Source organism: Xenopus laevis, chromosome 2L (assembly GCF_017654675.1).
Source record: "Xenopus laevis strain J_2021 chromosome 2L, Xenopus_laevis_v10.1, whole genome shotgun sequence".
NCBI classification, from domain to species: domain Eukaryota; kingdom Metazoa; phylum Chordata; class Amphibia; order Anura; family Pipidae; genus Xenopus; species Xenopus laevis.
In genome coordinates this window covers 100,244,185-100,265,311 of record NC_054373.1, presented here as the reverse complement: position 1 = coordinate 100,265,311, position 21,127 = coordinate 100,244,185, and the positions used below count along the sequence as shown (strand labels likewise).

General features: G+C 40.4%; 1 protein-coding gene across 1 annotated transcript in view; it reads right to left on the bottom strand.

The window, feature by feature from the left end:
* nxn.L (nucleoredoxin L homeolog) overlaps positions 1-21,127 on the bottom strand; it is an 81,302-nt gene that overhangs the window by 1,835 nt on the left and 58,340 nt on the right. The window contains exons 5-7 of the mRNA XM_018246918.2: positions 19,561-19,667; positions 12,791-12,970; positions 10,866-10,990 (exon numbers count right to left, since the gene is read on the bottom strand). Coding sequence (XP_018102407.1) covers positions 10,866-10,990; positions 12,791-12,970; positions 19,561-19,667 — 412 coding nt within the window. The remainder of the gene's footprint in view (positions 1-10,865; positions 10,991-12,790; positions 12,971-19,560; positions 19,668-21,127) is intronic.

Sequence of the window (21,127 nt, the reverse complement as noted above, 5' to 3'; positions counted from 1 at the left end):
TTAAATACACACTACTATATATACAGTATCAACATGAAAGACTTTTTTAATGGTAATGGTACTTTCAGTCCGACACCGAGGACCTCTCTCAGGACATAGGACAAAGGTCCTCTTTCGTGTTGGACCAAAACTGTGAATTACACAAAAAAAAAAAATTTTGGACATAAATTAAGTCCCATGAATGCTCCGTGTCCTTCATGCTGATCGTAGTTTTTGCAACAGCACTTGTGCTTTTTTGCCTTTTTTTGGGGGGTAGTGCCCTGCCTTTCAGACTCTGATATAAATATATCTCAATCATCCTGATTTTAGAGAGTGCTGATACAAAAGAAAGATTGCTCTGGTTTTATATGAATGTACATATTTCCACGTGTGCAGGCCCTTGTCCTTTAGTAACTGAAATAGCCAATATGTGTGTATATGTGAATAGATAAAGGAACAAGCATGGACAAAGCATGTCAGTGTAAAGCTGGTCAACTTAGCTTTAGCCAAACGAGCAGATCTTTGCCTGATTTGGCCAAATCTGGCTGATCCAATCCTTTGGCCCCTGGGCCAAAGATTAGATCATAATGGAGGCCCGTCAAAAGAGTTTGCATAAATACCAACGCGGTCTTAAAGGAGAATTCAACCTGTGGGGAAAAAACCCGTACCCCCCACCCCAGAGAAATGCCCCATACTCCATACATACCCCTTGCCACAGATTCTTCCAGCAGAGTTCCACGCATCCATTTTACGCGTCCTCTGTAAGCTGACTTGGAGATCGGTATTTCTGTGCATGTGCAGTTGGAGCAGTTTGCCGGTTTGCAGCAATTGCGCATGCGCAGAATTACGCAGAAATTGCCGATCTCTCATTCAGCTTACAGAGGAGCCGGAAGATGGATGCATGGAACTCTGCTGGAAGAACCTGCGCCGAGGGATAAGTACAAAGTGTGGGGCATTTCCCCAGGGGGGATGTAGTTGGCCTGGGGGAAGGAGGGAGGGAAGTCTACCTGGGGTGGGGGGTACGGGTTTTTTTCCCCCACAGGTTGAATTCTCCTTTAAAAGGAGAATGAAAGTAGTTAGGCGCCCCAAAGTAAATGTATTGACTTACCTGAAACCCTGGGCCGGTGCTCCTATCAGCAAAAAACTGCACCGGCCCAGGGTTATTCCAGTGAGCACCACGGGGCGCTTCTGTTCTGGCTTCTTATTTCTTCTCACGTCTTCGCATACACATTAGAGTGAAAAGCCAATCTTTAACTAAAAAGTCGGCTTTTTCATTCTACTGCACATGCGTTTGCCCCTGGAAATTAGAAGAAAGAAGAACCCGGAAGAGGATCGCTCCATGGTGCTCACTGGAATAACACGGGACCGATGCAGTTTTCTGCTGATAGGAGCACCGCCCGGGGTTTCAGGTAAGTAAATACATTCACTTGGGGGTGCCTCACATTTGCCACCCCCAAGTGTAAATCTACTTTACTTCTCCTTTAAAATAAAGGTACTCCTATGCTTTGGGGTTTTTTTTCAGCTGATTCATACCATGTTTTCTATGCTGCTGGAAACGATACAATATACAGTTAATATGTACAGGTAGGGGACCAATTATCCAGAAAGCTTAGAATTATGGGAAGGCCATCTCACATAGACTCCATTTTATCTAAATAATTAAAATGTTTAAAAATGGTTTCCTCTTTCTCTGTAATAATAAAACAGTGCCTTGTACTTGATCCAAACGAAGATATAATTAATCCTTATTGGAGGCAAAACCAGCCTATTGGGTTTAAATGATTTTTTTAGTAGACTTAAGGTATGGAGATATAAATTATGTAAAGATCCCTTATCCGGAAAACCCCCAGGGCCCAAGCATTCTGGAGAACAGGTTCTACTTATCGAATATAAATTAACAACACAAGGCTCATTACAAGATTGTACAGAACCTAGTGCATCTGCATCATAATTATTCACCAGCTCTACGGCAGATGTAACCTTATCTTCTGCTAATGTTCTCATGTATCCTGCTACCCTTAGGCTTAGCTTCTCAACAGCACAAAAGAACTTCACTGTAGCTTCCCACCTTCAATTCCATTAGGCCAACTTTCAAAGCATGGCTGCTGTACCTGTCGGCTAGTAAAGTAGAAAATATCAAATACAGAACTGCTAGTCATATTCTTTTTTGGGCTATAATTTTTTTAACTGTTGTTTTACTTTATAATTGGATGGGCCAAATTGGAAAATATGTATATTTCTACAATTCCTATGTTATTAATGTCACATGATTTCATAAAAAAACTGTTGATTAGAATAGAAAGCTCTTAAGCACAGTGGGATGTTATTATGAGGCATGCGATTAATGCACATAGCTTCTTGAGTCGAATAAGTGATGGTAAAAGTTTTCCAGATTTGCACTAGGGGGCAACATTAGCACACGGTTTGCTTCAGGCGAGCGGTAGCCCTGCGGCCATCCAATGGGCAAGGAAAGTTCTCTGAAAGCTGAGAACATGGTGAGAGACACAAAGCAGGAAATTCCAGGAAAGAATTACGCAGATATACAGAAAACACCTCTGCGGGAATGTGATGGGCTGTGTGCACCGTTCCAAATGTCAGATCTGCATATAGAAATTCTTTGTTTCATTTGTACATGTGGATTTGGCCTCACCACGGTCTTGAGAAAAATGATCTCTTTCCACGGTGAGAGTTCAGCCCTTTTGGAAACTTGAAGTGAGGTGCAGATAAATGTATGAGGCTAGGGGAATAAGCTTGAGGAGCTGGCTGGAATGGAAATCTGATTGTATCCATAATGAATATATTTTCTGCCCATGTTAACCACTGGTAAGTTACCAATGCGCTGCGCTCTGTACCTGTGGATATTGCCTCAGAGTTTTTACTTCTTGCTTTGATAGGAAATGGGCTTACACATAGAGTGCAAATGTTGGATTTATATATACACCATATTCCTAGTCTCCCCTCCCCAGGTGCAATCTCTGTAACCACAAGATCCAACTGATTACTCGACTTGGCCCATGGGTGACCAGCTCAACACATCCAGTTGCTATATAAACACATCTAGTTGCTATATTCTGAGGATGCTGCTAGTACAAAAATAAAAACAATTCAGCAAGACAAGCAATATGGCAGCTACCCTTTGTATACTTAAATGTGCAGATTAAAAGGCACGGAAAATCCAAGTCACTGGGAGGGGGGGTTGCCAATAGGTTATATACCCCCACAAAACTGAATAGTTTCCAGGGTCGGTTCTCCTTCCAAAAGGAAAATCTCATATCCACTGCCCTCCATTGACCCCCTCCCCGCATAGTCTATTATTTTAAGTGTCCCTGGCTGTAACGCTGACTTATCCATTCAGAGTAGAGCAGTGAAGCTCATGGGCTCCATCCTTAGTCTCTTACATAGTAGGTTAGGTTGAAAAAAGACACATGTCCATCAAGTTCAACCTTTTAAAGGAGAAGGAAAGCTATGGAGGCATTTTATTGCCAATAGATTAGCTGCAATAGTGCAAGCTAGAATGCTATATTTATTCTGTAGAATGTTTTACCACACCTGAGTAAAAAGCTCTAGAAACTCTGTTTGTTTAGAATAGGAGCTGCAGTATTAATGTGGTGTGACATCACTTCCTGCCTGAGTCTCTCGCTGCTCTGGGGTCAGATTACAGTAGAGAAGGGAGGGGGGGGGGAGAGGAGCAAACTGAGCATGCTCTTGCCCAGGGCAATGAGGTTTAAGCTGAAGGCAGGAAGTCTGATACAGAAGCCCATGTGTACACAATAGAAGGAAAGAAATGCAGTTTCTTTTGACAGGGGACTCAGAGCAACATTACTTTGGGGGTTTACTGGTATATTTAGATGGAGCTTTCTGATAAGGCTTACTTAGTTTTAACCTTTCCTTCTCCTTTAAGTCTATATATAATAATCTGCCTAACTGCTAGTTGATCCAGAGGAAGGAAAAAAAAGTGAAAAAAAAAAAGAGTATCCAAAAGATGGTTCCCATTAGCTCTGCTGCGCAGAGCCGGGCCAACCCGGCGAGGCGCCCTAGGCAACCTTGCTGGCCACGGCGCGGGCTCAGCAGGCACTCAACTGCGCATGTGCAAAACTGCAATCCAGCAAGCATGCGCAAAATGGCGTGCGTGCATACACAGAAGCGCATTTACACGAAAGATACCAGCGGCAGACAGGTAGATGTGGTAGGAGACAGAGCAGGTACATGCCTGGCGCCCCCGGCACTTGCCTGCGCTGCCTACCCCTAGTCCCGGCCCTGCTGCTGCGCTACTCTGCATGGATAAGTCAGCATTACTGCCAGGGACATTTTTTCAAGTAACAAACTATGAGGAAACAAGAGTATCGGAAGGGGGCTTTTCTCTTTAGAGGGGTTTCTTTCTCTGTTAAGGAAAAAAATGCACCAACCCAAAGAAAAAGGTTGCCCAGTACTACACTGCCATTTTACTTCAATCCCAGGCATCCCTAGCACTGACTTAGGGGCAGAGGAACACAGTGTGTAGGGTCCACTGCTCTCAGCCTGTGTATTTTCTGCAGACTGAGAGAAGCAGATCTAGTCCCAACTGCACCTCAGTGAATCTACGGACAAATACAGTTTCCGCCCCGATCGGCTACCAGAAATCGGCCCAAAAATGCATGCTGTCATGGTTTCAGGCCTCTCCCCTTTATATAGCCCAGTGGAACCAGACACTGTACATGTCATTACAAGTGCAGACTGGACTGCTTCTCCCAGCCTGCCAAAAATGTGCAGGCCGAGCACAGTGGAGCCTACTCTTCATCTGCCTTTGCCCTTTGTCATGTATGTGCAATAAAGTCAAATGCAAAGTGAGGTGTCCAGGGGGATATTGTCACAATAAAACAACAAGTTATTATTAATGATTTATCTACATGTGGTTAACAAGGTGGGTAATACTGGGTCTTACACCATCATAGTCAGAGCTGCCCTTTATACTATAAAACCCTTCCCAGCGCCCCCCCCCCTCACCCTTTCCACATACAGTAAATGGAGATAACATTGCTGATTTGCCCAACAACGATGGCAAGGCACATTTCCCTAGCATTCTTTAACCATTAGCTATCAGAGTTGAATCCGTCCTTGGAGAGATAAGGCTTCTTACATTCCACTTTCATACATTCCTTTGCGAGAAGGATTTCTGCACAGATTTGGCTTCCACTGTAACATAATATCATGTGTTTCTTTCTGTACTAATTCATTACAAATTGCATTACAGAGTGGACAAGGTCTTGTCTATTGAACGGTATCGTATTTGCACATATCTGGCACGAGATAAGGGTATCGGATAACCTGATGTGGCATGCGTAGAACATTTCTTCTTTGTTTTCTTTTTGTGTGTGGGAACTGCCATATAGCTTCTATCAGAAAGCACAACATGATGATATATTATAGAATGCATAGCACATGCCTTCTCTGCATACTGTATTTGACTTTGACGTGAACAAGAGCTGCCATATTGCTTGCCTTGGTAAAGCTTTTCTCTGTAGACAGCCTCTATGGTCACTAAATGGAACACAGGAGGGCTCATTTATAAACACTGAGCTCCTGGGCAGTAACCCACAGCAACCAATCAGAGGATTGCTTTAAGTGTCCAACCTGCAGCTGAATGAAAAAGCTAATCACTGATTGGTTGCTATGAGTCACTGCCAGCAGCAAATTTGTCCATTGTTTATAAATGAGCCCCAGGGTGCCCTGTAGCTTAACACTTCCTGTGGAATTTTTCAATAGGCCAGGACATTCTGTAAGGACAGAACAATAGGGTTAATTAAGGTGTAGCCCCCTGTCAGACTCGCTGAGCCACTAAAGCATATCATTCCCAATGACATTTAATGCACTCCTCCCTTTTTTATTTTGTTGAAATGAATTCCGCTTTAGTTAGACAGGGCTGCTGAAAAGAAACAGATGTGGCAAAATATATCCGCAGACCTTCCCCTGTTGAATAGAATGAAATAGTGTTCTGGGCAGTGGGTTCAGCTTTCCCTATTGCACTATGGCTACAACATGCCCAGCCAGCAGGGGTAAATCCTTACATGTTAACTATATCATTCTTCAATGTAAGTTAGTCGTAAGGGCTGGATATTATAAATAATTTTGCGAAATCAACTTCCAAGAAGAAAATCAACCCATGTTTAAAGGAGAACCAAACCCTAAAATTGAATATGGCTAGAAATGCCATCTTTTCTATACTGAACTAAGTGAACCAGCCTAGAGGTTTAGCAACTCTATAGTAGTAATGATCCAGGCCTTCAAAGTTGTAACAGGAGTTCACACCTCCCAACATTTTGGAAATAGAAAGAGGGACAAAAAGATTTGCGGCACAGAGTGTGGCGACAATTTTTTTGACCACGGCGATTTTGTCACCACACCCCTTAATTACCATGTTCATTTTACAAAATTTGGCAGGTTATGAAAGTATGAAATTTCTGTGGTTTTTATTTGTTATTACAGTTTTGCTGTATGAAGGTGAATTGCCCTCGTCTGGCGACTAATCGCCTCTTCTTCTGGGCGACAATCTCCCTGAATTGCCTTCGTTTTCCGAAGTCACCCGAAGGAAACTTGTCGGAGGTTGTTGCCCAGAAGAAGAGGCGATTAGTCTCCAGGCGACTAAATCTCCCCGAATCTGCTCTTGTGGACTGACCCTAAAACTGCAAGTCACAGCTCTCCCAAGAGACCTGCTTATCTTAAATTGTTACAAATGTGCACCTGCCACGTATTCTGGGCTCTTTGCCAAAAGCCAATTAAAGGAAAACTATACCACCCAAACAATGTAGGTCTCTATAAAAAGATATTGCATAAAACAGCTCATATGTAAAATCCTGCTTCATGTAAATAAACCATTTTCATAATAATATACTTTTCTAGTAGCATGTGCCATTGGGTAATCATAAATAGAAAATTGCCATTTTAAAAAATAGGGGCCGCCCCCTGGGATTGTACGTTTCACTGTGCACACAAACATACCAACAAACCATACATGTTAGGTCACATGAGCCAATTAACAGACAGAGTTGGTCTTTTGCTTCAACACCTGTTACAGTTAGAGTTGTAGTATTTCTGGTCAGGTGATCTCTGAGACAGCACACAGACCATCACAAAATGGTGGTTAAAGGCAAGAGATGTAAAAGGGCAAGATTTACTTAAATATATATACCAGTTTGGTAAGATTCTATAATATGTCACTTAATATGATATAAACTATCTGTTGCTTAAGTGTTCATTTTGAGAGTATCCTTTTCCTTAAAGGAAAACTATACCCCCAAACAATGTAGGTCTCTATAAAAAGATATTGCATAAAACAGCTCATATGTAAAATCCTGCTTCACGTAAATAAACCATTTTCCTAATAATATACTTTTCTAGTAGTATGTGCCATTGGGTAATCATAAATAGAAAATTGCCATTTTAAAAAATAAGGGCCGCCCCCTGGGATCGTAGGATTCACTGTACTCACAAACATACCAACAAACCATACATGTTAGGTCACATGAGCCAATTAACAGACAGAGCTGTGTCTTTTGCTTCCACACTTCTTCCTGTTACAGTTAGAGTTGAAGTATTTCTGGTCAGGTGATCTCTGAGGCAGCACACAGACCATTACGAAATGGTGGCTCAAGGCAAGAGATGTAAAAGGGCAACATTTACTCAAATATATATTCCAGTTTGGTGAGATTCTTTAATATGCCACTTAATATAATATGAACTATCTGTTGCTTAAGTGTTCATTTTGGGGGTATAGTTTTCCTTTAACGTTGTAGAAACATTGTATCTTTTTCTGGCTGTTCAATGCAGGAGAAAGTTGGGACATTACAGTAACAATCCGGAACTGCGGGTTGAGCTGTCAAAATCAGGACTGTCCCGGTGAAAAACGAGACAGTTGGGAGGTATGGGAGTTTTCCATTTTGAATTTTTTAGGAGTGTCAGTGACACTCACATGCTCAGTGGGTTCTGAGCAGCTGTTGAGAAGTTAAGCTTAGAGGTTGTCGCAAATCATCCAGCTGAAAATGAGGTTTGCCTGTCAGATAAGCTGATGTTACAGGGCTGATTATTAAAATTGTACTGGTTTTTGAGCTGCCATGTACTAATAATTATTTACTTATCCGCCTCAGCCTTATATTGTGACATTTACTGTAATTATATACTGTATATATTCAGTATCTTGTGAGTCAGGCCTCTAAGCTCAGTAAGTGACAAGCAGCACAGAGCATGTGCAGTGAATCAACAGAAAAGAAGATGGGGAGCTACTGGGGCATCTTTGGAGGTACAGATCTTCACTGCTAAATGGCTGTGGTTGCCTTGGGCTGGTGTAGAATATAATGTACAACATGTGCAAATCTGTACTGTTTCCAGCACTGTCTCAATATTACAATCCTGGCAATGGGAGGGCGCATTCCTTTAAAAGGATCTGGCAGCTCAGCCCTTCTGAGGCACAAGGCCCCCAGATACTTAATAGACAATAAACAAAACAAAAATGGCAAGCGCCAATAGTGTAAATTATAAAAACATTTAAATGTTTTTTTCATTAAAATACTTCTCACAAGCATGATTTTAAAAGATCATATAAGGCAAATAGCCTTTTCCCTGGTGTGCAGGAAATAAGCTGTTGGTTCAGGTTTCACTGCATGTGGACCTTAATTAAAATAATTATCAGCATTCGTCTGCCGAGTCGCTGTAGCAGCTTCCTACGCCATTCAAGTCATGTGACTCATCATCAGGGAATAATGTTTTGATTTCTAATTAATGACCAATTTAATTAATTATCTGATTAATGTCCACATCATGCAATGTAACCTGATGCAGCAGCTTGTTTCCCTGCACACCGGGGGAAAAGGCTATTTGCTTGATATGCTCTTTTAAAATCACACTTGTGAGTAGTATTTTAATGAAAAGAAAAATTTTTGAAATGTTTTTATAATGTACAACATTTCTACCCCTCTTCTTTAGTTAAGCTTTAGTTCTCCTTTAAGAGGAATCGAAAAGCACTTGATATACACTTGATAAATCACAGTCTTCCATTAGCTTACAATCTCTGATTTACTACACATAACTGCTGGCTGATTGGTTGCTGAAGGTTACTGGACTGTTAATTTGGCCACTGTTAGTAAATGTGCCCCACAGAGTTTAATCCATAGAGCAGTCATGGGTAACCTCAAACTATGTGTATAGCTGAATAGTAAATCCCAGAATCTGAACAACAGCAACATTAGCCCACTGCAAATATGGTGTAAATGTCTTCTTTTTAAAGGGGTGGTTCACCTTAAGTTAACATTTAGTATGTTATAGAGCAGTGATCCCCAACCACTGACTAGTGAGCAACATGTTGCTCTTCACCCCTTGGATGTTGCTCCCAGTGGCCTCAAAGCAAGGGCTTATTTTCGAATTCCAGGCTTGGAGGCAAGTTTTGGTTGTATAAAAACCAAGTGTACTGCTATACAGAGCCTCCTGTAGGCTATAAATCCTCATAGGGCTACCAATAGCTAATCAAAGCCCATATTTGGCATTCCCACTTGCATGTTTGTTTTGCTCTCCAACTTATTTCTAGATTTGAATGTGGCTCACGGGTAACAAAAAAGGTTGGGGACACATGTTATAGAGTGTCTAATGCTAAGAAATGTTTCAATTGGTCTTCAGTTTTTAAATTATTTGCCTTTCTTTTCAGCTTTCAAATGGGGGTAACTGCCTCCATCTAAAACACAAATGTTCTGTTACGGCTACAAACGTATTGTTATTGCTACTTTTTATTACTCATGGTTCTATTCAGGCCTCTCCTATTCAAATTTTAGTCTCTTTTCTAAATCAATGCACGGATGGTAGGGTAATTTGGACCATAGCAACCAGATTGCTTAATTGCAAACCGGAGAGCTGCTGAATAAAAAGCTAAATAACACAACACAAATAATAAAAAATGAAAATCAATTGCAAATTGTCTCAGAATATCACTTTCTACATCGTACTAAAAGTTCATTCAAAGGTGAACAAACCCTTTAAAGGAAACATGTAGGATAAATGAAAAAACCCTAATTTTGTAGGCAATTATAAGTAATATATGGTGTTGCTTTTACATGGTGCTAAAAATTAATATTATCTTTAAAAATCGCCCTTTGATTGGAGCTCCCTATAGATGTTCTCTGGTCCCTGTTTCAAATGAGAGGTGGGCATTTCCTAACAGACCCTGTCAGAAGCACAGTAGGAGGGGGACAGCCCTGCAGTCACACTAGCACAGATAGGATTCAGTTCCCTATCAGGTCCTGCTAGCTGCTGATTGGTTCCTGTCCTACAGTGCAGTGGCTCCCCTGCACAGCCTGGGAATTCAGGGAGCAAGTGGAAGGGAGGGATTATTAGGGTTTTTGCAGAAATATTCAATAAATCAGCCTGAAGCACTACTTTTAAAAGCACACTTCTATACTGTATATAAATTAGTATAATGCACTGGTACATTCTTATTTTTTACACAAAATGCCTCCTTTAATGGATTATATTGCAGTAAACAAAATGTAAAGCATGAAAGCAGATCATGCCATACAAACAGTTGGGCTCAACTAAGGTAAAGTTGACTATTCTTCTGAGACAGAAATATTTTTATCTGGTTTATGGCCAATACATTTCACAATGGTATATTTATTTTTGGAGTAACTCAGCACATTCAAGCACTATGGCAACCCTGACTCATATGTTAAAATTTTAAACATGCAAAGAAGGAATGTTCCATTGGCACAGTTAAGCTCAACCAACTTTACTTCAAACTAAAAGTCTAAGTATCTTAAATCTACATAAACATGGGTTCTTTTAGCATTTATGGTCAACTGCAGTCAATGGGCCCATCTGGAGTCCTGATGGGCCCAGAGCTGTATTGAGAATCACTATTGGCCACTTACCTCCCCTGCGACAAAGAACAGTAGTGGTGCATCCTCGTCTTTGGCTTTATACTGTGCTATTATTTTTTCAGCTATGGGCTGGATCAGCTGTTTAGCAGCTTCGGATTCCCCTTCATCCTCTGAATCTATAAACATGAATAGACAATTTGATCAGCCATAGCATGGACATTATCAAGATTCACCAAAAATAATATGTGGTTATTTTTTGTACTTTATATTGACAAATTGAACTACTGTGATTTTGCTAGTGGTGCCCTGGGAATGCCTTCTAGCTAAATTACATTGCACTGTGCAGCGCAATAGAAGTAACTCTATACCTCCAATATTGCAAGATAAATGTAAGAAAATTTTCATGACTACCAAAATATGAGCAATGGAACATCAATGGTGCAATGCCTGGCTGGATATATTGGCCTGGCAATGGGCTTGCCTACTAGCCAGAAAGGTGCAGCTGAAAGCAGTATCTGTTTGGCTGTTTATATGCTCTGCATTGCTGGTTCTGACTCCTAAAGCAATGTAGCATAAGGCAGTTGATAAACATACCTCTGCTAAATTGTTTCAAGAGCCAGAACCAGACAACAGTAAGGGATAAACATATGCTGCTTAACATGTAAAAAGTTGCTTAAAATTACATTTACAAGTAGTACAGACATTATTGTAAGCAGTACTGATGTCATGTTGGAAAATTTTATGAAAGGAGTGAGTACATTAAAAAGTAGCAGAACACAAACTTAAAGGCCGTTTCAGTCTAAATTGTTACGCCACAATATATGTGAGGGGACTAAACAGGTTGAAGCCTTGCCAGGTCTTACTTGCCTACTACTTTCTATAGCACTGGATCTTTCCTCTCAGTAGGGAAACAGGAAGCATGAGAATCATTTCCCTTCCCAGGCTCAACACCCGCTGCCTTCCCATGAAATACTAAGTAGCCCATAACAAAAGGAAAAAACACATTCTAACACACAATCACTGTCCTGGTTACTAGTGAAAGGTCTTTGTAGCCGTGCAAAGCATTGTCGTTAATGTGTGGCAAGCTGATATAAGGAGCACCCTAAAGAAAATACTTGCTTGTTTCCCTGTCTGTGGGTGGGTTTGCTGGTTTTGTGGCATTCTGTATAATTGTACTTGTGATACTGTAACTGCTAAACAAACTATTCATTCACTGGACACTGGCCAGGGCGATACCCAGAAAGGTGGTTAATCATTGCAAACCGTCACTTTAAAAAGAAAAGATCTTTACCTCGGTGTGTGCAACAATACAGTGCAAGCATAAGGTTCATGACAAGCAGAAAGGAGCACCTGTTTTCTTCTCTTAGGGACAATGTCAATAAAGAGCCATGCACATTTTCATCAGCTCAGTCAGGCAATGCTAAGAAAGGCACTGCTGTATACTATATGATTGAAACTGTATTCCCATGACAAGGTCCTTCCATCATCGACACATTTGCTTTTCTTGTTAATGCTAAGGTATCAGCTGCCCATCTATGACAAGACTAGATCACCCTTTGGGTCATTTGCAAAGCCATTACGTGTCCACCAGCATCACAGCTGCAGAACGGAGCAGGTTTCTTATGGCTCCCCCACCCCATGCTGGGAACTGGGATCAACTGCTGCAGCTGCATTTCTTGTCTTGACCCACAGTTGCTCATCCTGCTGCACATACCTAGAAATACAGGCCATTAAGCACAGCTCTAACAGCTGTCTCTCTTCTTTTTAACTTTTTGATAGCCAGCTAGCACCCCTGTGAAACAAAATATGCGGATGGGGAATAGAATGAAGAGAAGAGTAGTTCCTGTGTGTAGAACAAGACTGCACTGATTTATGCACTTTGGTAGTAGGTGCCTGTGCTTGTGTGACAGAATTACAGAGCTTGCATGTTCGCAAGTATTGTTATTTAAACCCATACAGGCCAGATGTAATCTTACCTACGAAGAGAACAAGACAGGGTCCCTCGTTTAATTGCACTGCATTTAATTCAGTCAACTCCACTACAGGCTTTGGGTGCCATGGAAACTCCTTGCAGTCAATATCTCGAAGGACTTCTACACGCCCTTGTCTTGTAATCACCTCGCCTTTGGGGTCTAATATGATGAGGTTAGGGATACCTGCAAGACAAAAGGTTGAAAAATTAAGCCTAAAACAACAACAAAAATAATATTTTTATCTGTCAGGGGCTCCATGACATGGAACACGTGATTAGTGGGTCATGAAGGAGGCATGGCTTGTGTGGAAGTAGCTGAGCTCTGGGTGGATCATGGGAAGATTTTGTACAATGGACATGTCTGGTGTAAATCTGGAGCATGGCCATGTGTCTTTGTTTCCAGTGGTTTAGTAACTGGGGCCCCCTTTGGTTGGGTGCAGGGCCCTGATATCTAAGTAAATTGCCTGCCTGAATTAACATAGTAAAAACAAATAATCATTAAAATATTTTGTCTGGTGAATAGGTAATAATCACAAAGGTTTTTTGAAGGGTTAAACTGCAAGTTCCTTTGGATAGGGACCTCTTCTATCTAGACTTACAAGTGGCAGCCATAGCAAGTAAAGGTGTACCACCCTGTAGTTGCCATTATGCCAACATAATTATGTGAGTAAAGTTCATGCTTACTTAACATAAACCCTAAAACACATTTTATTCAGTTTGCTGGAGCAGGTAAAAGTGGCCACGATTGGGCAAACCAGGTACGTTATCCATCTGACTGGCCTCCATGCCAAATGGACGGATACCATAAAAGGGGTCATACACATATACAACCAGCTTTTTATTGCTCCGTTCTTTCAAGATGACTACCTAAATGTTTGGAGCAACAGGAAGCCAAAAGGAGCTACACAGTTTTGGTTTCTCTTAATTTCACTTTCGTATAACTGATTTTCTGTCTGAACAGACAATCTTTGATTGGCCAGGATCTCAGGATTATAAATCTAAATGGCTTCTGACTGGCAGTCAAACTGGTGGATCAAATCTGGGCATGTTTTGCTATCTGAGCAGATGGTGGTGTCAACATTCAAACCCTTATTGTAACAGTACACAATGAACACAAGAAAATAAGTCCATCTATATAGATCTTCCATTTACAGGAAACAAGACTAGAATAAACAAACTGAAGTATATCCGTAAATCCGTATACTATGCCTAATAAAAATAATAGGATGGGAATGTGTAATATTTTGCTTTTGCCTTTTTTTACTTAGCTTCCAAGAATGGAGAATCAGCTTGCAATTTAAAGGAGAAGGAAAGCTACGGAGGCATTTTATTGGCAATAGATTAGCTGCAATAGTGCAAGCTAGAATGCTATATTTATTCTGTAGAATGTTTTACCACACCTGAGTAAATAGCTCTAGAAACTCTCTGTTTGTTTAGGATAGGAGCTGCAGTATTAACATGGTGTGACATCACTTCCTGCCTGAGTCTTTCCCTGCTCTGGGCTCAGATTACAGCAGAGAAGGGAGGGGGGGGAGGAAGAGGAGCAAACTGAGCATGCTCTTGCCCAGGGCAATGAGGTTTAAGCTGAAGGCAGGAAGTCTGATACAGAAGCCCATGTGTACACAATAGAAGAAAAGAAATGCAGTGTTTCTTTTGACAGGGGACTCAGAGCAGCACTACTTTGGGGGTTTACTGGTATATTTAGATGGACCTTTCTGATAAGGCTTACTTAGTTTTAACCTTTCCTTCTCCTTTAAGCCCTTCCTAAGCTGCCATTGTCTTCAATGCTGGTCTAGCCTCAAACTTCCGTATCCTCTCCAACGTGCATTGGTCCGTGGGCCTAATAGTTAGGTAAGCAGGTCCTGTAACTACAGGAGAGCACATTTCTGCAATAAAATGAGCTCATAGTGCTTATCTAAGTGTGTTTCTTTAATTGATTTTGCCAGTCTGCCTTAGCGTGATAACTATACACATACACGGCTTTATTCTAACAGGAAACAGAGTGTAACAGTGGGGACTGGGAGTTGATGAAATCACTGGCAGGCATGTGCTCCTGCAGTTATTGCAATGTAGGAATTTGATTATCCTGAAAGGGGCATATGGTCCACTAAGCTTTAATTTAATATGAAAGCTCCAGTACAGATAATTTTCATTATCTGTTCTGAGGTTTAGTATCAGATTTTTATCTGCACAGAGATGTAGAAGTACAAAACAAAGCTCTACATTTTCAGCGAACTTTCTCCTCATTATTTCAATGACAATAGCAGGAATATGGAAGCAAATGTGTCTTTTCATGGTGCAGTTGCCTGCTGTTTGATCAAAAGTTTCATAAAAATGAGCTTGCAGCTAATTTCTAAATAAAGGAGTATAAGAATAGAATAAATTGCTTTTGCTATCAATCAGTGCACAAACTTCAAACCAAAATTGTGTAAACATGGGCATGATTCAGGGGGTATCCTATCTAAGCATTTCAGGATTCTAGTCATGTTTCTTTCTGCGCAACTTCCACAATACTTTGAAGCAAATGACTACAAACCGCCTGTAGTGTAATCTTTGCTTCCTACTCTCAAAGCCATCTCTAATCTTAGTACAATGGGTTTCGCAAGCACAAAAACTGCCTAACCGCATGTCAAATAAACAGTCACAGATGGCTTTGACCATTGTGGTAGAATCACACAATGCACGGTGGATACATTCTTTCCATTTAAGTCATGTGTTCAACTGAGCACTATACCGATAGCAAAGAGAAAAAATAATTTTTCTAAAGAATGAGAAAAACTATTTACAGCAAAGTAGAAAATGATTTGCCACCTTCCCGATTGTCCTGATTGTTGCATATCTCTCATACTGAATGGTTTCTGATCTTCAAAATATACAAAAAGGAATATTAGACAAAGAGAGAACATGGAGAAAAAACAGTTGGCAGGGGTGTAACTATAGAGGAAGCAGGGGACCCAGGAAGTATAGGGGTCCCTAATTAATAACAATTGCAACCAAACGCTTGCTATAACTTGATGTCAGTCTTTCACATTGTTGTTGAATGATTTCAACCAACTCTTCTTTGTATAAATGCTTAAATTCAGGCACATTAGTAGGTTTTTGCTAACCAAGAGCTATAGGTCAGGTCCTACCACAGCATTCTACTTGGTTCACATCAATTATAACAAATAGAAATTAGGAAGCACCTCCCATTAGTGAAAAGGTTACAAGAGATGGTGTGCAGGGTCAAATAAATCACGTAATCGGAAAGAAAGAATAAGAACTGACCCATATGTCTGCACCCTCCCATCCGATAGCTCACAGGTGGTTAATTAGCAAAATGTAACTTTTAATAAATTATTATTAAAACCCAATGTCCAGTACACATCAGTTATGTTAAAATGAAGGCGAAGGCAGGGGAATAGACCAACAAAAGGCAGTGGATTGGTTTTGTACATATGTAGTTAAGATCCAATCAAATTGTGAAATTATCAGGTATGCTATATTGCAAACTGTAGCTTAATACGATAATGGATTATAGGTCCAGTGTAATCACTCATTCAGTTACACAAACCCCTTCACCCAATAGAGTCCCCTCCTATCCAGCGGTATGGTTGATGTTCATTGATAAAGTGTGACAAGGACCTGATATAAGTATCTAGCTTGTCTGTCTATCGGTCTAAAGGTGGCCATACACTGAGAGATCCGCTCGTTTGTCAATGTCGCCAAACGAGCGGATCTCTCCCCGATATGCCCACCTAGGGCCCAACGATCGGATCCTAATAAATAGTAGCGGGCTGTCGGATCGCAGGACTGACCGCCCGAACAGATGCGGGCAACGGGATTTTAAGTGATCGAGATCTGGCCGACTTTCTGGCAGATTACGATTGGGGAAGCCCGTCAGGGGGCCCCATACACGGGCCAATAAGCTGCAGACTCGGTCTGTCGGCAGCTTTTATCGGGCCATGTATGGCCACCTTAAGCTGCCTGTGCCTCAGACACTGATACTAGCTGACTGTCTGTCGATTAAAGCACCTACCGGCAGCTGATTCTCGAGAGTAACGCTGGCTGACTCTAAGCCTCAGATCTGCAAAAGCCACCAACCCCTTCACCTGCAGAGAGTCCCCTCCTGATCCGTGAAGCCGTAACTGCCTTAAGACCTGTATCTGTGTACGGATCCCTGTTTAACCAAAGGTAAAATGCACCTGATGCATGTTTCACCCGCCACTTGCAGGCTTTATCAAAGGACTTTAGGAAAGATAGGCACAGCAGTGCAATGTTTCAGTGTTCAGGGGAACTATACGCAAAACACACAACAGTGCAATATTTCAGCAATCAGGGGAAGTGGTGAGCAAAAGACCCATATGCGAATAAATAGAGTATGCACTGCAAGAAGTTTATAAATGACCCCTAATGTTCTTTGCCAACCTCTCCGCTACACATTCTTATCATTCTTTCAGAAGTTAGAGCCACAGACTCCTACACTATAGTCAGAACAGTTTATATGTAAGAAGAGAACATTGTATATAACTTTCAGGATGGTATAGAACAGCAGTGGAACAGTGAATTAAAATGAAAGACCCCATTCATCACTCTGCAACCTTTATTCGCCACCAGCCTTACTTTAGCCGAGCAGCAAGTATTCTCTTTCAGCCTGAAAATGCTTGTTAGAGAGATATGGATATAAGGATTGTTAAATATTTATTTTCTCATATTTTGTTTTTGACAAGAGATTTGATATAGACTTTATTCTTCTGCTGCTAAAAAAAGTATATTTTACACATGATGCTTAAAAAGAGGGCACACCCAACTTAAGAATGCTCTAGGATACAACAAGTGAATTCATACTTTCCATTATACAGATAAACATATCATTCCTTAGGAAGCCCACCAAACCTCTACACCCTGCAGTAGCCAGAGTTTCTGATACACGTTCTATTAAAGTCCAGATCATATGCCAAATTCCCTTTATGAAACAGCTTCCACTGGTGAAGCAGGTGCATCAAGGCTCAGATCGTCCACTAAATTAGGTAATATTCATGTATAATTCCATCAGTTTACTGTCTTGTATGGGTCCAAATCTTCCAGCACAGTGACCCATTCACCCATTTTCTTCCACCTCTTGTGTTTCTAACCTGTTCACACAAGGCCAGAATGGACCCCTTTTCTTCTGTAGCATTTTGGTGTATCCAGTCAGTCATTTTCTGAACTATTAATTCAGAAATAGATAAGAATGGTCCCCAGATTCCAAATATAGTAGATTTCGTTTACCTTGCCTCTTGTTGTTCCCCTCCCTATGCCAACCAAGGACTATTGCCCAAGTTTATTTATGGAATTAAAAAGACAAAACATTGTCTAAATAAGGATTGCAGTAGTTTTTAACTCACTTCCTTCATGTTGGTTTTCTCCTAAAAGACAGATAACTATACATTATGGTCATATTACTCTCCAGTGGCAATTTTATCAGTTAGCTAAGAAATTTCCATGAAACTGTTCTGTCACTCACGTTGCTTCCCTTACATTTGAATAGTCAGAATTCTCCAGCACTAAAACGGTACAGAACTTGGCAAATACAGTAACTCATTCTAAGCACCCTTTTAAATAATGTTGAAAATGACAGGTTTTTTGTTACTCACCATTGCCCTGAGTTCATTAATCTGCTTCTCCCTTTGTCTCCTGTGCCACCGATCACTGATGTTGCCTAGCCAACTAATACCTCAAATAAAGGCGAAAAACAAGCAAACCAAGAGCTATAATCAACTTGTCACAAGACAAGTTACTTGAGACAGCTTGGGATTACTGACCTCCAGCAACTATGCTTTTGCTCAGGACATCAACAGTCATACTGTTTCATACACAATAGCTCGGACTACAGAAAAAAAGCAACTCCTAAACAAACAGATAGCAACAAAACTGCCCTTTTGAGCAGGGATGTGCATAAGACATCATTTTGTATAAATACTCCACAAAAGATTTGGCCAAATACAAAAACTAATATGGAAAAAATTCAATTTCAGTTGTCCAGAGCTTTAACATGAATTGAGATGCCCAATCATTATCATCATCCCTGGACCAGTGCATTATTTCCTGAAGAGGAGAACAGACTCTACGTTCAGATTTGGTTTTGCTAGATTCTGCAAAAATGGCTAGGACTCTGACGAACTCCATTTACACACATCTGTAGTTTTAAGTAGTTGTTAAAATGAATATAATGCTAAGTTTTACAGCTTTGTATTAATACTGCCACACATACAAAACAAATGAACAGGTTAATCCCATTCAGACTGAAGGGAAAAAGAAGTAAAAGTAATAATGTCGGCTCCTATAGCTCACATCACTTGACATCCTTAGAATATTTAAGGGGTGTTAAAAGTTGTTGTGCAACAGCTGGGAGAAGTTTTTATAATAAATGTCTACAGAACACATGTCTATTGTACTGGCAAACAGGTAAGGCAGTACAAAGGCATTCAATTACACCCCCAGAATATCCCATGGAACCCTGTGGGTCCTACTTGGTTGTCCTTTTAGGTGGCCTGTGGCCAAAGAATGTTCTGCCTATTCCAGTCTGTCTGCAGTAAAAACTGTGACAGGGGCTGGCCAGAACACAAAGAATCAGCTAACCTTAGTGCAATATGGCAGCTCTAGGTTATATGTAAAAGAGAACACTTACTGAGCAATGGTAGATTTATCTTACCTATTCTTGTTACCAAAATGCACTAGTGTAACTATGTGAAGCAACAGAAAGTTTTATCATGCTTTTCTTTTTTTTTTTAAATTATCCAAGCAGGTGTGTACCTTGTATTCCATATAATCGATTCAGCCGTGACCTTCTTGCTTCGTCACTGTATGGGACAGCCAGCCAGGGCATTTCATTGAAATACTGCTTAAAGGATTCTTCTGACCTATGCATGAAAATAAAACACACCCATCATCATTTATTATAAGACTTCTTCATTATATCATAATCATAATGATCAAAGACATGAATTCAGCACATTCTAGGGCAGCAGGTTGTACTTGTAATAAAGCAAGCTTTCGTAATAAATCTTTTCTCATCTTCCTACTTCTAAGTGCTTTGTTGTGCAGACTCAATTCACTAGTTGTCAGGGAGGTGTTTGGCATCATGCACATTGATTTCTGCTTGGCCAAACCCAAGCTGGTGCACAGGCTCTAAGCCTTATTTACAAAAAACAAGCATAACTGCAAAGCAGTAGTTTAGCTGCAAAACTAAGCTTGCATTTATGCAATTCTCAAACATTTTAGCAACCATAGCAAAAAGTTTTGTACCACCTCAATGAGCATTACAATAAAACCCAAGATGCATTTCAATGCTTCTGTTGTTAAGCTATAGTATATTAAATTTCCATGGCCTTTTTTTTTTTTAAATGACACTTGATACAATTCAAACCTAGTAGAAGTGGAGTTTAAAATTCTATGGCAGGGTAATAATGATATAAGAAGTACAACAACACCAAGGTTGTAGACTGCCTATACCTAACCTATAAATACTGAACAGATAATTGTTTTTATATCTAAATTTGTCACCACAGTGTGATGCTGTGGCTTCCGCCCAGGGGCAGTGAGAAAGATAAGAAATTAAAAAAGAAAAGAATGGTCTTATGGTGTATGATAATTCCTGCCTTTTAAGTTTTTTTCAAGACAGTTCTCCCAGCTGATTTATCTGCCATTTCCCCAGAGATACTAAATTTATTGCGCTTACAGTGCTTTCAATTTTTACCAGTTTTGCCAAGGGCTATGATTTGTCCAGCTCTTTGCTGTATATAAATGAACTGATAAGTAAAAAAAAATAACTTTTGAACACGTGAGCTCACATACATGGCAGACTCCGAGTTTTAATCAAGAGCTCTACACCTTGGTAATGTCACTCCAACAAGCCTCATGATAATGAGCCATTGGACCCTATGGGATATATTTAGCTTGGTCTCCATAGAAAAAGCTGCCGATATACGGAATTTAGTCATGCCCTGCTGAGATAAAGGAAACAATAAATGCCCACAAGTGTCTACAAAAGCCAAGGATGTGTGGTACACAGAGCAAAAAAGCCCATAAACACTGCATGTGATTTAGACAAAACGTTGGCTTTAATTCTCAGTGTTTTGTCTCAAGAACCAACATTATGCATGTAATCGCATTAGGGCTTGTGATCAAAATGTTCTGTTTAAACAAATCTCAAAACAAATATATATTTTAAGGTTTTAGTCAGACTGTCCCTTTAAATGAAAAAATAAAAATAACTGGCTCACGAAACAATAAATTGCTGGGATTCTTGGCTGAAGAAATTATTCTGAAGTGTTGGTTACATTACTCATACTTTTGGTCAAATTACAAGAACATTGGTTAC